This window comes from Mustela erminea, chromosome 6 (assembly GCF_009829155.1).
Source record: "Mustela erminea isolate mMusErm1 chromosome 6, mMusErm1.Pri, whole genome shotgun sequence".
NCBI classification, from domain to species: domain Eukaryota; kingdom Metazoa; phylum Chordata; class Mammalia; order Carnivora; family Mustelidae; genus Mustela; species Mustela erminea.
The window spans coordinates 84,746,819-84,761,450 of NC_045619.1; the positions used below are offsets into that span (position 1 = coordinate 84,746,819).

The 14,632-nt window shown below is 51.7% G+C and overlaps 1 protein-coding gene across 10 annotated transcripts; it reads right to left on the reverse strand.

Annotated features, from left to right (window-relative positions):
* Nucleotides 1-1,133: 1,133 nt before the first annotated feature.
* On the reverse strand, nt 1,134-14,632 carry LMBR1L (limb development membrane protein 1 like). Of its 10 annotated transcripts, none has more exons than XM_032348082.1 (17): nt 14,227-14,630; nt 10,720-10,804; nt 9,624-9,654; nt 8,247-8,386; nt 7,949-8,052; nt 6,973-7,099; nt 5,968-6,036; nt 5,763-5,827; nt 5,373-5,445; nt 5,198-5,281; nt 5,035-5,129; nt 4,180-4,257; nt 3,946-4,019; nt 3,620-3,710; nt 3,452-3,518; nt 1,918-2,079; nt 1,134-1,714 (listed from the first exon to the last, which is right to left on the reverse strand). In XM_032348082.1, exons 1-17 carry the CDS (start codon nt 14,296-14,298, stop codon nt 1,647-1,649), a joined length of 1,485 nt encoding a protein of 494 aa, XP_032203973.1. In that variant the 5' UTR covers nt 14,299-14,630; the 3' UTR covers nt 1,134-1,646. The 10 variants fall into 10 exon arrangements, with proteins under 10 accessions (XP_032203973.1, XP_032203975.1, XP_032203974.1 ...); XM_032348084.1 differs by having other exon boundaries at nt 5,035-5,111; nt 14,227-14,629; XM_032348083.1 differs by having other exon boundaries at nt 5,035-5,111; nt 9,624-9,657; nt 14,227-14,629.

A 14,632-nucleotide genomic window follows, 5' to 3' on the forward strand; every position in this document is an offset into this window, starting at 1 on the left:
ATCTATCTATCTTTAGAAAAAAAAAATCACTTTCTCAGGGGGCCTGGGTGGGCTCAGTTAAATGTCTGCCTTTGGCTCAGGTCATGATCCCAGGGTCCTGGGATCAAGCCATAGATTAGGCTCCCTACTCCATGTGGGGCCTGCTTCTCCCTCTCTCTCTGCCTGCTGCTCCTCCTGCTTGTGCTGTCAAATAAATAAATAAAATCTTAAAAAAAGAAATCACTTTCTCTAAGAAGGCTTCCCTGATGTCCTGACACTGCCCAGCTGTTTCCCTGAGAACTAGGAATGAACTGCCAACCATCGTGGTGTTAGAATTGTATCACCCTTATTAGACAAAGCAATTCTTAAACACGAAACTGTCCCCACAGCTCAGTGCCTGGCCTATAGTAGGTGCTCAGCTAAGTATTTGTAGCATCCACACTTTTTTGCTGTTCAATACCCACCCCCCAGCTCCATGGCTAGCACATAGAGCAACTCTGTATACATTAGAAAAACGTGTTCCTTCCTCAAGACACTTAACTGCCATCTGCAAGAAAATAGTCATAGCAACTGTATATAAGACTACAAGGTGAACGATACCGCTCCAGAAGTTGCACAATACACAAATCTGTATCCTCTTGAGCAGAAACTTTGTCCTTGCCCCTCCCCCAGCACAGAAGGGGGGCTCACACAATCTTCTAGGCACTGACAGCCTCTGGAAAGACGGAGTTATGTTCTTTTCTGGGAACCACAAACCCATGTCAGCCAGCCGCTTTTTACTTTGCGTCCAACCCAAGTCAGGGAGGAAAGGGCTGAGGATGCTGTGTGCATACAGGGAGAAGTTATCCCATTCTTACAGCCACGCCCACTTACCGCCAATAACCAAAGCACAGAAACAAGCTGTGAGTACAAGAGTCAGGAGACCAGCCAGCTTTAAGCAAGGCTAAAGGAGGAGGAGGAGGAGGTTCCCACTGCCTAATTGTATGACCTAATACTAGACCCAAGTCCCTAAAAGGTACTAAGAATGCAGATGGAGGAAAGGGTAAAGGATGGTAGGCAGGATCTCTCTGTTCTTCTCAGCTGGTAGACTCAGAATTGGTGGGAATAAGGCTGTTCAACAGACACAGAGACAGGCCCTTTAAAAAACCAAAGCAAACCCTGGGATCAACTTTATTGCTGATGGTTGTGGTCTCTTCTTTCCTACACCCTTGTCTCTCTGATGGTCCAAAGCCCCTAAAGGATAGCACAGTGCTTAGGCTCTGCTGGGCCAGAGGCAAGGGAGACAAGCTGCCTCCCAAGTCTGCCCCCAGCTCAGTTTCTCCCCTGTCCCCACCCCACCCTATTGCACATCAAATCATGTAAACATGGCTACGGGCATGGCCCTGAACAGCAGTGAGGCAGATTGATGTGTAAACAGATTTGGGACCAGGAGCCAGACCCAGTCACCCAGCCCCACCCCAAGCTGAGGCCCTCAGTTACATTTGGAAAAGCAGGGGGGCCTGGTCCCAAACTCTGGCTCAGATTATGCAACAGTGCAGACAGCTCAGCTCCCCTCTACCACCCTCTCAGATTCCAGGTTCTCAGGTCCACCCACCCTTGGGCACCCCTCCAGGCCTGGGCAGCAGATGGCAGTGTCCAGTTTTCTCCCTCCCACCCCCAGCTGGAAGTCATTGGTGCTGGCTCTTCCGAGATGCCCGGGGAAAACCGGAGACAGGCAACGGCAATCTGTCCAGCCCTGGAGAGGAGGGAGGGTGGGCAGTCAAAAGCAGGGCATAGGCCCAGTCTCAGGGAATAAGACAACCAAGCCATAGAAGGGGTATATGAAGTACATAACAAACAAAGCAGACAGCATGCCACCTCTCCTGCTTGGATGACCCCAGTTCCAGAGGGCCCCACTTCACAACCACCCCATTAGCCTGCGCCCCCACTCTCTCTCACCAAAGGCCCGGATCAGCTCTGCCCGCACAGCTGCGGTAAAGGTCTTCACCAGACAGAGAGTGGTGAGGCCTGCGAAGGCTGCGTTGTAGAGGAACACGATGTAGAAATTGCCCAGCCAGTTGAAGCGTCCAAAGTCACCCAGCAGGTCAAAGCGAGTGAGCCCTGAAGTACAAAGGCCGGTATGGGAGTGGGCTCCCCAGCTCCAACTTGGCTCAGAGCCCCGTTTTCTGCTGCCTCCTAGTGGCCACATCTCAACACTGCGTTTGACAGGCTGGCCTTTCCTATGTATTAACTCATTCCTCCTTCCCAACTTGTTCTCAGAGGGAGTTATGGCTGTTGAAGAAAGTGTCAGCAGCTAGGCTTGCTCCAACTTCCCTTCCAGAGTTCGGCATCTTCTCCAGTGGGACCCCCTCTGGCACCATGTGTCCCGAAGAGCAACCTGGGCCCGCCACTTGTTCCTGGGCCAGAAACCTAAAAGCTGGTCACCCTGTGTAGAGGCTAAAGAGCTTCGACTCAGATCAGGCTGGTTTGGTTCAGATAAAACTCCACCCCTAACTGATTGTGTGATCTGCAGCAGATTCCATAAATTTCTGTGCCTCAGTTTCTTGGACTATAAAGTAGGGAAAATAATGGGACTGTGAGAATTAAATGAAACAACACATACAAAGCACAGTATGTGCCAGGCACTATTCTAACACTTGAGTCCTTAATCATCATCATAATGTTATCACAAGTCCAAATTTTGGGGCCATCACCCACTTCAAAAATATTCTTACCTGCATCCAATCTAAAGAAACTAACTAGTGGACCCATAAGCCTAGTTTCCTACTGAAAACCCATGGCATAAATACAATGGTACAGTGGAGACAGTGTAAACAGAAAAGAACCAAACAAAACTGATGTTAATTCTAAATCATTTAGGAAATGTGGTTCATGATGTGGTGAAGGCAGAACTCCCATACTACCCTAGGGAGAACTATTACTTTTGAACTTTTGAACATTTTTACCAGGAAATTCTAGATGGTAGCTCTGAAATTCTAGATGGGAGAAGGACTGAGTGTGTTATTCATGTCCCAGTGTGTAGAAAAAGCACTGGACTGGTGTTTAAGAGACACTGGACTGGTGTTTAAGAGACAAGGGTTCTAGCCTGACTTGGCCTTGCTTTAAGTGAGCTGTATAGCTAGGTACATTGATCAGCTTCCCTGTTTTTTGTCTTTAGAAGATGAGAATGTTTATCGAGGATCCAGCTCACAGGAAGATTTGGGGGGAAATGGTGCTTCTCCACCAAAAAATGGAAGTTAACAGGGGAGGCTGTGGTATACAGCTAATGGGAAGATATGAGCTTTATAGCAACACTATTCTGAAGCTCAACAGAGGCATTTTACAGAGCCTCAATTTCTCCATCTCTATAATGGGGGCAATATCTCCTCATAGGTTGTTGTGGGAATTAGAGAGAGAATATATATAAAATGTATGCTTAGCACCAGTAGGTACTCAAGAAAAGCCAATTCCCTTACCTCCTCTTAGTACTTACCCAGGGTTCGAGAAAAGACAGGAAGTGCTGAGCTTAGGACCAGGAGACAGACACAGTTCCCAATTATCTAGGTGGGAGTAAGGAAAGGGAAGGTGAGGGTAGCAGAGCTGTCAGTACCTCGCACCCATGCACGCCCCCAGGAGGCTTTCTTTATTCCCGCCTAGCTACCTGTGTCATGGCTGTGTCGTGCCATCTGGGCCGCAGACTCCGGAAGAATGGAGAGCTGTAGAATCCCACAACTGAGGATACCATCAGGTAACTGCCACGAAGTTAAGGAAAAACTGGCCAGGTCCTAAGGATGAACGCCTCATTTCAAAGGGAATGGACCTCTCCCCTAACCTTCCTTTCAAATAAAGTCTTTTTTTCCTTCTTCCTGAACTGCAAGGTGGGTGAAGACTTGCCCCCTTCCCCATCATTCCCACCACACCTCCCCACCACAGTCCCAGGAGACAGGTTCAGTGAACAGAGGCAATGGTGGGTTTCCAGAAGGATACAAGATGAGTATAACCTGAATGACGGCACCAAAGGCGCCCAGCTTGGAGAAGGAGACCTGGCCCAGGGAGGCATCCTGAGAGATAGAGTGGCACCACTATGGAGTACTCCCTGCCAGGAACACCACCCAGCACCCAGCACCCAGCACCCAGCACCCAGACTTCCCTCCGGTCTCAGCTTCTGTCTCCCACCCCAGCCTTTCTTAAGCCCTCCCTAAAAGATACACAGTCCAGTACCTGCATGCCCCGGGGCATGGCAGCCTCATCAATGAGCAGCTCCAGGATGTGGATGGCCACAATGAGCACAGAGAGGCCCTGTGGGAAGCAAGGTCATGGACTCCCATTCCTGCCCCAACCCACAGCTATACTGAGAGCTGAATGTTAAGAACAGACACTCTAGGGACACTTGGGTGGCTCAGTGGGTAAAAGCCTCTGCCTTCAGCTCAGGTCATGATCCCAGGACCCTGGGACTGAGCGCCACATCGGGCTCTCTGTTCAGCGGGGAGCCTGCTTCTCTTCCTCTCTCTCTACCTGCCTCTCTGCCTACTTGTGATCTCTGTCTGTCAGATAAATAAATAAATAAATAAATAAATAAATAAATAAGAACAGACACTCTAGTCCAACATTTCCTTTCCCACTAGCTGTGTGGGACCTCTTCAAGGTTATTGTTAGCAGCAGAGCACCTTGGAGGGTAGTGTAAGACACACCTTTCCCAGTAGGAGGATGGCAAGAAATTTGACTAGAAAAACATACCTCCTCCCCCAGATTGATGAAACTTATTTCCAAGTCCAGAACATGGCAAGTGGAGGGATGGAATGATTTCAACCCTTATTTTCACCCCAGAGAAAACCTGTGTAACTACTCAGTGGCCATCTATGACCTTAGGCAAACTCCTTCGGTCCTGTTTCTTCACCTACAAAATGGGTATCAGTGGGCTCAGTACAGGGCAGGACACAAAGGAGGCAATAAGGGAGAGGCAACTACTATTATTGATGATAACTGGGTCCATGCATCTCCTCCCTCCTCCCTGAGAAGACCTACAGTAGTCAAGAGCCTGCCATTCGTCACCCCCACCAGGAATGGAATACCTACCGTCAGCACCAGCAAGCACAGCATGGCCAGAGGGTAGCCCAGATTCCGCTGCCAGGCTGAGGCCTTCCGCCGCTTCTCTGCATGGAGATGGAAAGCTGTTAGCAAGTGACGGGCTACTCTCCCTGGGAAAACACAGGTATCTTCATCCTACCAACCTACATACCCAGCAGGACCCTCTGTGTCTGCAGAGCCAGGACCTGTCTGTGCAGCAGCTCCACATCCAAATGCAGCCAGCAAGAGGTGGGATCTGAGGGCAGAGAAGATGGGGCGGCCTCCCAGTCCTGTAGCTCCCACCCAAGCCACAGCCCCTATCCCAGCCAGGGGGAACCACGACTCACTGCAAATCCTGCGGGTTAAAGCTGCCTCCTCAAAGGCTGAGCAGTACAGCTGCTCCTCTAGGTCTTCTAGCAGCTGGGGACAGGGGAAAGGGAGGGACTAACTGTCAGAGGCTCCCCGATCCTGAGGGCACCAAGGAAACCCCTGCTCATCCCAGGCTCCACAGTCTCATTCACCACCCCGTGGCCAGAAGCTTGATCCAGGCCCTCCCAACTGCCTTTTGCTCTGCCTTGCATGTCTGGTGACCAGCCCCAGATGGCGGGAAGGGGTGAAGGATACAGGAGCCAGCAAAGGCTGTGGCCTTCCTCAAGGTGTGTACTAAACAACTGTAGGGTGGCTTCACTGTCTGGCTCCAGCTTTGCAGGAATCAAAGGGCAAAGAGCACTACATACCCGAGGCTTGACCAGTAGCTTCCCAGTGACGGAGAACATGCGGGCGAGACCTAGTGGAGTACACACTGTAGGGACAGAAGCCAGTTACCTCCCAGACCCTTCTCTCCACCACTTCCCCTACCCACCCTTCTATTCCCTCTCCTTCCACCCTGGTTACTTTGATCCACGGACCTTGCCCATTCCCTCCAAGACCCTCAACACTCACCCAGGAGTAGCAGGACCCCAAGAAAGGAGATACAGGAGTAGAGGTAGGGGAGGTAGTACTCCCAGAAGTCTAAGGGTAAAAAAGAAGTATGTCAGTTTTTCTTCCTGGGGGCTGCTGGGCCTCAGCGACTAGCAAGGACACCACACATAAGCCTACAAGGGTTAGGCAAGTAATGGTGAATGAGGAAAGCTGGCCTAGTGTCAGCAGAAGAGGGAGCAGTGGGGCTACAGCAAACTGGAGGCCCTAAGTCGTATCTACAGAACACAGCTACAGGGGTGCTGGGTGGCTCAGCTGGTTAAGGGTTTGCCTTTGACTCAGGTCATGATCCCAGGGTCCTGAGATCAAAGACTGTATCGGGCTCCCTGCTCAGTGGAGAAATTACTTCTCCCTCTCCCTCGGGCCCTTCCCCTTCCATTCATGCTCTCTCTCACATAAATAAATAAAATCTTTAAAAAATAAGATGGGAGAGGTGCCTGGGTGGCTCAGTGGGTTAAAGCCTCTGCCTTCAGCTCAGGTCATGATCTCTGGGTCCTGGGATCGAGCCCCGCATCAGGCTCTCTGCTCAGCAGGCAGCCTGCTTCCCTTCTTCTCTCTCTGCCTGTCTCTCTGACTATTTGTGATCTCTGTCTGTCAAATAAATAAATAAATAAATAAAAAGATGGCAGGGGAGGAACATAACTGCTATTAGGCCCAGCCCCCAGGGTCTAGTGAGGCTGGATCCTCAACCTTGTCAGGCAAAGCCACAAATCTGGATATTAATGTGAAATCTCTCCACTTTTGCATGTCAGCAACTGACTCATTTATATTTTTAATCATTGCGTGGGCCTGAGGGATCATTTCTGCAGGTTGGACTTGTCCTGATGTCCATCAGTTTGAAACTTCAGTCGAAGGAACGTCCCAACCTTCCCCACCTGAGAGGGATTCGGTTGCTCCAGGCGGGGGAGCGCATCAGCCAAGTGCAGAGCCACTCAGCCTGGAGGGAGGGGAGGAAGCCGGCCCTCTCACCATAGAGTGACTCCCTGCTGGCCTTGTTGTTGTCCACAATGGCCGATGCCACCCATACCATACCCAGCACCAGTAGGGTGAGGAGCATCAACATCACCACCGTCTCGTAGACCCGGCCCAGGACACCCTATAGGAGGAGGCAACACGTGAGGGGCAGGATCAACACCAGGGGAAGGAAGGAGACATGGGCTGGCATGGGCTGGGGAAACCAGAGATGGCTGGATTTAGGAGATAGGGAAGGGCATCTCCCTCTTATTGCGCCAATTTGCTCCGTCCTCCGACCCTACATCTAGGGCCAATCCTCATGCCAGACAGTCCTCATGGGCAACCCCCACTCCCCAGATCCCTTCTGCATCCTGCATCCTGCCTTGCCGTGGGAGGCTGACCCCAGAGGGCTGCATCACACAAGCTCTTTGCCCTCTGGTTCAGCTTGCCCAGCGAGAAGGACAGGCAGGGCAGTGGAATGTAGAGAGAGAGGGGGATCGGGGTAGTTCAGTTTCCTTCAATCTTTGTCACTATGGCTTTGGCAGTAGCTGTGAAGTACCTCCCAGCTTCAACTATCAGCGGGTTCCAGAAACTATGTCCTCCTTTCGTTCCCACAGGCCTAGGGGTGGTAATGACTTCCAGCTAACAGTAGCACCTCAAATTCCTTATTGATCCCTTTAACTCTGACTGAACCTCTGCAAATAGTCTTTGTTAAAATCTCTTCAGTGGGGCACCTGGGTGGCTCAGTCAGTTAAGTGCCCGACTCTTCTTTCGGCTCAGGTCATGACCTCAGGGTTGTGAGACTAAGCCCCATGTCAGGCTCTGCACTGGGTGTGGAGCCTGCTTAAGACTGTCTCTCTCCCTTTGTCCCTCCTCCTCCCCCTCTAAAATAAATAAACAAATAAGATAAAATTAAGTAAATCTCTTCAGTTGACCCATCTGAGTAGAATTCTGTTTCCTGCCTAAATTGATTGATATATACCCCACTCACCTTTCTCGAGCCGGCGAAGCCCTCAGACTCAGTGAAGAAGTATGCAAAGGGCATGAGGAAGATGAGGGACAGGTTGGAGAAGAGAAAAATGAGGTTCCAGAGGCCTAGAGCAAAAAAGGAAAAGTAGAGGTGGTTGGGCGGGGGGGAGATGGGGCAATGACTTATGGGGGACTGACCATGTGGTGGAGGAGGGGGCAAGGACAGGGTGATATAGGACTCATTAGCTGAGGCTGCCCATGTCTGCATGAACCTAGGCTGTTCCCTATCACCATCCCAAGCTGCAATCTGAGCCACGTACCATGGATGAGGGAGCCATTAAGCCACTGGATATAGTAGTTCCGAGGCAGTGAGAGGAGCACCTCGTTGCTGATAATGGAGAAGGGCAGGAGCAGGACAGCACCCAGGGCGACGGCCAGGGTAAAGGTGCAGAGCTCGAGCCTGGGCAGAGAATGGGTAGTGCCCTTGCTTAGTTCAGACACTCACTTCCCTGGGCCCAAGAATTCCCTGCTCATCCCCCTCGGTACCTATGGTTTCTCCTGAACTACCTGTAGCAGCGACAGACCGAGGGAAGGAGCCATGCAGCTGAGGCTCTACCGACTGCCCCTTAAACTCCCCCCTGCCGCAGCAAAGTCTTGCCACAGGGACGGGTACACCTTAGGCATTCATGTCATGGGTCATGACACTTGCCCAGACTATCCCCAGGAATGCAGTTCTCCTACACACACCTGCCTGGTACAGTAGGCATGCCAAGCTAAGGGGCTTGTCTTCTATTCTCTGCTCAAAGATATGGGTTTCTGAGTTTGCTTTCTCTAGCCTAAATAAGAGCAGGGTCACCCCATATGGCTAAACCCTGCATGAAGGCACCAGGCAAAGGGGGAAAAGAAGAACCTGAAACCCAGCTTCATAGCCAAGGCTTGTGTCCATGGCTGCCTCAGGTGAAAAGAAGAGACGCTTTTACTTAGTTGGCCCATCAAGGGGGGAAGGTTGCCTTCTTTTAATCTGCTGACTGGATGGGCGCCTGGGTGGCTCAGTGGGTTAAGCCGCTGCCTTCGGCTCAGGTCATGATCTCAGGGTCCTGGGATCGAGTCCCGCATCGGGCTCCCTGCTCAGCAGAGAGCCTGCTTCCCTCTCTCTCTCTCTGCCTGCCTCTCTGCCTACTTGTGATCTCTCTCTGTCAAATAAATTTAAAAAAAAAAAAAAAAATCTTTAATCTGCTGACTGGAGGGGTCGTCTCTGTATTTTCCCTGTATGTGCTAAAGAATAATAACAGCCTGCAGCAAGGGCCATCCTGTCAGAACCAAGCCCCCCTGCCCCTGAGGGTTCCACCTTCCACATCCCCTGCTCTAGTCCATTTGTCTACATCCCTGCCCCACTCCTTCCCTGATGACCACTGGGAAGCGAAGCCAAGCTGGAACCATTTCCGGTGACTCAGGCCCCAGCTCACAGTTCCTGGCCAAGAGGCTCCCAGAAACTCCTGGCCTAACTGGGGAGACAGGAACAACAACTTTTCCAAGCATCCCCAGGGTGAGGTAAAGCCGGAAGAAGCCAGAAATGGGGTGGAAGCAGGAACCTTCTCTTCACTGTGTGACACCCCATTCTCCCCCTAGCTCCAAGAGTCACACTATCCCAGCTTCTAAAGGCTCCTAGTACCAGAAGCTGGGGCAGCAACACTTACGCAATCTTGTTGACTGTGGCATCTTCATCGTCTACTACGAAAGAGAGAGAGAGAGAGAGAGAGAAAGGCATGGGGAAAAGGCAAGACATCAGTGGGCAGCTCTGGGGACCATCTGTGCTGCTGTGTGCCCTCCTGTCCCCTCCCTGCCCCAGAAGGCGGCCCTGGGCCACACAGGCAGAGTTGGCCTGAGGCTCTGGGAGAATTCACACTATGAACCCCGCAACATATTCTCTGGCCAAGGTGGCATGTTAAAGATCTGTGTCCCAAGTGGAAAGAGTACAGGCCAGAAATTCTCTCACTTCTGTCTCTCCCCATTATCTCTCTCTTTGTAGGTTCCTCTTTGTAAGCTGGAAATATCAGAAACAACCAGTCTGGGCAGCTGATGACATCAGTGGCTGGGGGCAGCAAAGGGAAATGAGGCAGGTGGGGGGGGGCGGGATTCACAGGGAAAGTCCTCAGGAGAATTATACTGAGGAGTAGCTGCCTTCTTGGGTGGGGATTCATGAAGCCTTCTGGAGGGGAGGAAAGACTGAGGCCAGGACAGAATGATCTGGACAGGCTGGGGCTAGGAACTGGGGCCAACATGCCCCCCAAATCGTACAATGCCTACAGAAGGAAAGCTCCAATCTGAGCACATTTATGCCCTCTATAAAGAGAAAGGCCACCATCACCAGGTACTAGGGTCCCCAGCGGTCAGGTAGGTCTCTGTTCCTGGGTATAAGTGCTCTAGATGAGGACAGAGTTTGTGCCCATGATTACACTGTCCATTTTAGGTTCCCAGAGGGCTTTCACATTAACTATCTCACACGAGGTCAGTGAAATGGTTAGAGCCTGTTAGGCCCATTTTGTAGAGGATGGAACTGAGGGTCAGGAAAGTTACAGGACTTTCCCGGGGGCTTTATTCGTTGCAGACCCTTCTGTCTAGAATACCACCTTGCCCCAGGCTGTGGAAGAAGTGAAGCAGAACAAGCGAAGTTTCCAGAACAGCCATCCTTCCTTTCCCAGCAGGCACCATGGGCCCACTCCCCTGAGGCTGGCCCCATGGCAACAGGAACACCGGCAACGAGCAGGGAAAAGGGAGGGCAGTCACAGGTACCTGTGGTGAACTCAGCAGGCTTCCTGAAGTGGGTCAGGGCGATGTGGCAGAGGATGTAGAGTGTCGCAAACAGAAGTGTTGAGATCTGCAGCAGAGTGTGAGCTGGGATGAGAAGCTCTTATCTCCAACATATTTCCAGAGCCCCACTGGCCTCTCTGTTAATTCTATGGAGTCACTTTCCCAAAACAAGGCTCCACACTTCTAGGGGTTTCATCTTTCTCCCCAGCATTTCCTTCTAGTCAGGGTCCTCAGGGACTTCTAAGAAGCAGCAGAGAGAGGATAGGGAGACAGTACTATGTCCTGCCCTATGAAGCTTTGCCCTGGAGAAAACAGTTTCAGCTGAAGCCTGGTTGGTAAATAGACAGAGAAAACTCTTAGAGATGCACAAACACACATACCTGAAACGGGCCACAGAATCAGAGGGAATTTACTCCTGGCACATTATTGAAAAGGGAAGTAGGTTTCAAGGAAGGGGATGTGTGCACTGTCCTGACACTCTGTTCCTCCTCCCATTCCTCCCTTGCCCCTGCTGCCACTTTGACCCAAGCTCCAGGGAAGAGTAAGTAGGAAACATGTTCCTAGACTAAGTCAGAATTTCTAGGGGTGCCTGGGTGGCTCAGTCAGTTGGGCATCGTCTGCCTTTGGCTCAAGTCATGATCCTGGGGTCCTGGGATCAAGTCCCGTGTCGGACTCCCTGCTCCACGGGGAGTCTGCTTTTCCCTCTCCCACTGCCTCTCTTGCCAGCTTGTGCTCTCACTCTCTCTCTTTCAAATAAATAAATAAAATCTTAAAAAAACAAAAAAGAATTTCTACTCTGTGTTTATTCAGGGGCCCTGAAAGATCAGGTCTGCTCTGGGCCAACCCAGAGCCTCATTTAATCACCCACCCCTAAGAGTACACCTTAGCTGGGGCCCAACATCAAAAATCTACAGTTTCTAGAGCCACATCAGACCTTTTAAAGGCTGTCAATTCCTGGTCCTTATTAAGTGACTTCCAGCTCTAGAGCCAGGCTGTCCCATGCTTCTGGGCAACTGGACTTCCAATCCACAGGCAGGACTTGGCCAGGTTAGTCTGCACATGCATGCATCCCTACACTGCTCCAGGTAAGCTACTGTTGCCGAAGGGAGGAGTCGCCGGTCAGCCTGGCGCTAGAATCAGTGCCAGAGAACCTTGAGATATTATTGCATGTATTTTTTATTTTTTAAACTAATTTATTTAAGTAATCTCTACAGTTGACATGGGGCTTGAACTCACAACTCTGAGATTATGAGTTGCACACTTGGGGCATCTGAGTGGCTCAGTCAGTTCAGCATCTGCCTTCAGCTCAGGTCATGATTCCAGGTTCCTGGGATCAAGCCCCATATTGAACTCCCTGCTCAGCAGAGAAACTGCTTCTCCCTCTCCCTCTGCCTGACGCTCTGCCTACTTGTGCTCTCTCTCTGTCAAAAAATAAATAAAATATTAAAAAAAAAAAAAGAAAGAAAAAGAGTTGCACACTCTTCCAACTGAGCCAGCCAGGCACCCTGCCATGTTATTGCATATAAAGTATGCCAAGAGGGGCGCTGGGTGGCTCAACTGGTTAAGTTAAGCCACCTGCCTTTGGCTCAGGTGATGATTCCAGGTTCCTGGGACTCCCTGCTCAGCAGGGAGCCTGCTTCTGCCTCTCCTCTGCCCCTCCCCACCCCTGCTCCTCTTTTCAGTCTCCCACTCTCTCTCATTCAAATAAATACACAAAACCTTTTTTAAAAATGAATAAAGTAAGCTAAGAAAGCAGGATCAGTCTCCTGGGTCCTACAGTCTCCAAGAGGAGCTGACTCCACAAGGAATCTGCACACACATATCTACACACGGAAGGAAGAAGTCAAAGAGACCCAAGGAGAGTGACAAGTCTAGAACAAAATTTTAGCTTTTAGCATTAGGGAAGTGGAGTAGAATGAGTTACTCAGATTGTACTGAAGATTTTCTACTGCCTAGTGCTCCCTCTGCCCTTGGGCTTGCGTAATAGCCAGGAAGGTGGGAGGGCTCAAAAGGTCAGGCTGGAGCTCCACGCAGTTTCAGCAGAGGCTAGGTCATTCTCTAGAGCAGGGGATGGGAGCCAGGTGGGGGAGGCACCAGAAGTCTACAAGCTGCCCTTGGCCAGCACTGATGTCCTCAGCTAATAGGACTAAAGAATGGGGGAGACATTTAGGAGGCTGCTTCTCTGTCCAAGGTCTCATCCCTCCCTGTTCTCTAGGAATGTGGGCCTCTGTCCCTACAATGTTTCAAGGCCTGGGTGTGTCTTCACAACATGCCCAACCTTACCATGTGGGACTATCCATTAAGGATCACACAAGGAAAGTGGATCTGGAGTTCCACACACGGACGGGTACATTCCCTACTTTTCAGTCCTCCCAGATAAGAACAGACCTAGTTAGGTGGTGGCTCACTTTGCTCCTCCCTCCAGTCTGAGGCTGCAGGACAGACTGAGGAAAAATAAAGGATGACCCTATCAGTGGGTTCCCTCTACTCATTAATACGTCTGTCCTTCCAAACCTTTCCTTTTTTCCTTCCATTTAGTGTTTGGGGGTGAGGGCTACTCTGAGGAACTCTGAGGAAAGACATAGGGGAGAGATGAGAATTGAAAGCAGGCCTGAGAAATCTGCAGCTCCCTAAGTACCCCGCCCCGGGGGTTCCCCTGGGCCCCAGAAACAAGGAGTCCAACGCTGTGTGGCAAATTCAGCTGTTGCACAAGGTGGCAGTGGGGGAGTGGGGAACGCAGCCTGCTGCCTCTGGAGCTCTGGGGAGGAGGGGGACCACTCAGAGGGAAAATCCCTGAATGGCTGGGGAGCTAGAAACCTCGGCTTACGGAGTTTCCAAAAAGCATCAGTGAGGATGCAAAGGAGGGGATAACTTAGTTGTTCTCCATCTCTACACAGTAAAATCCACCCCACAAGAGGCCTTCCTTCCGAAGTGGGAGACCAACCAAAGTGCCCCGTTCCTCTGGCATGCCATCCCTAAAACTCCCAAGTCTTTTCTGGAACGTAGTTCAGCTTTTGGACGTCTCCGCTTCGTCAAACATCAGCGGAATTTGCGGGGTCTCCACAATTAAGCCCATCCCTCTCAGACTATCCGATTACTAAATCACTCGACTCGCAGACCCATACCCGGAGGCCCCGCAGGCCCCGCAGGGGTGGGGGACTGGAGGGCGGGTGGGGGACTGGAGGGCGGGTGGGGGACTGGAGGGCGGGCGGGGGGAGGGGCGTGCAGACGGGAGGAACGGAAACCGACCCGCGGCTTTGTTTATCGCGCAGCTCCCCAACTGATCCGATCTAGAGGTTCACCAACCCGAGCGCGGGTCTTTCTGTCACACCGGGGCCATCCGTCGCTCGCCCCTAGACCACGCAGGACCTGACGGCGCTCTGAGCCCGGGTGGTCGCACTCCAACCCGAACTTCTCCCTCTCCCGCGACACCCTTGCTTCTCTCCCGCTCGGTCCCAGGTACCGTTCCTGCCCAAGTCCCGTACTCACAATGCACTCGCGAACCCTCTCGTGGAAGAGCTGCTCTCGCACGGATAGCACTTCGTAGTCAGCTGCTTCCATACTCCGTTCAGCATGACTGGGGCGGGGGTGTCTCCGGGCCCGGGGAGGACGAGCGGGGATGAAGCCGCCGCCGCCAAGCACCCGGACCCAACCAAGGAGCCTTTCCTCGCAGCCTGCGACGGAAACTCGGGGTAATCTGGAGCTCAGATTCAGTCGTCCGGACGCCTTAAAGGGGCAGGTACTACGCGCCTCGTTTTAAAGGGCCCCGGCCCCCTCCGCTCCCTCCCCTTTAAGGTCCGGACTCCTACAACTTTAACGCAAACACCCTCCAACAAGCTCGCAACGAGGAAGCGCAGGTGCTGGTTCTATCTACCGGAGATCCCCTGACGCCACA

Excerpts from the sequence above, each read along its gene's own strand:
- LMBR1L (XM_032348081.1), bottom strand. The coding sequence starts at position 14,298 with ATGGAAGCAGCTGACTACGAAGTGCTATCCGTGCGAGAGCAGCTCTTC. Across the intron at positions 6,037-6,972 it reads CAGCAGGGAGTCACTCTATG|ACTTCTGGGAGTACTACCTC; the intron begins GTGAGAGGGCCG and ends TTTTACCCTTAG. Across the intron at positions 3,519-3,619 it reads ACGACACAGCCATGACACAG|ATAATTGGGAACTGTGTCTG; the intron begins GTAGCTAGGCGG and ends ACTCCCACCTAG.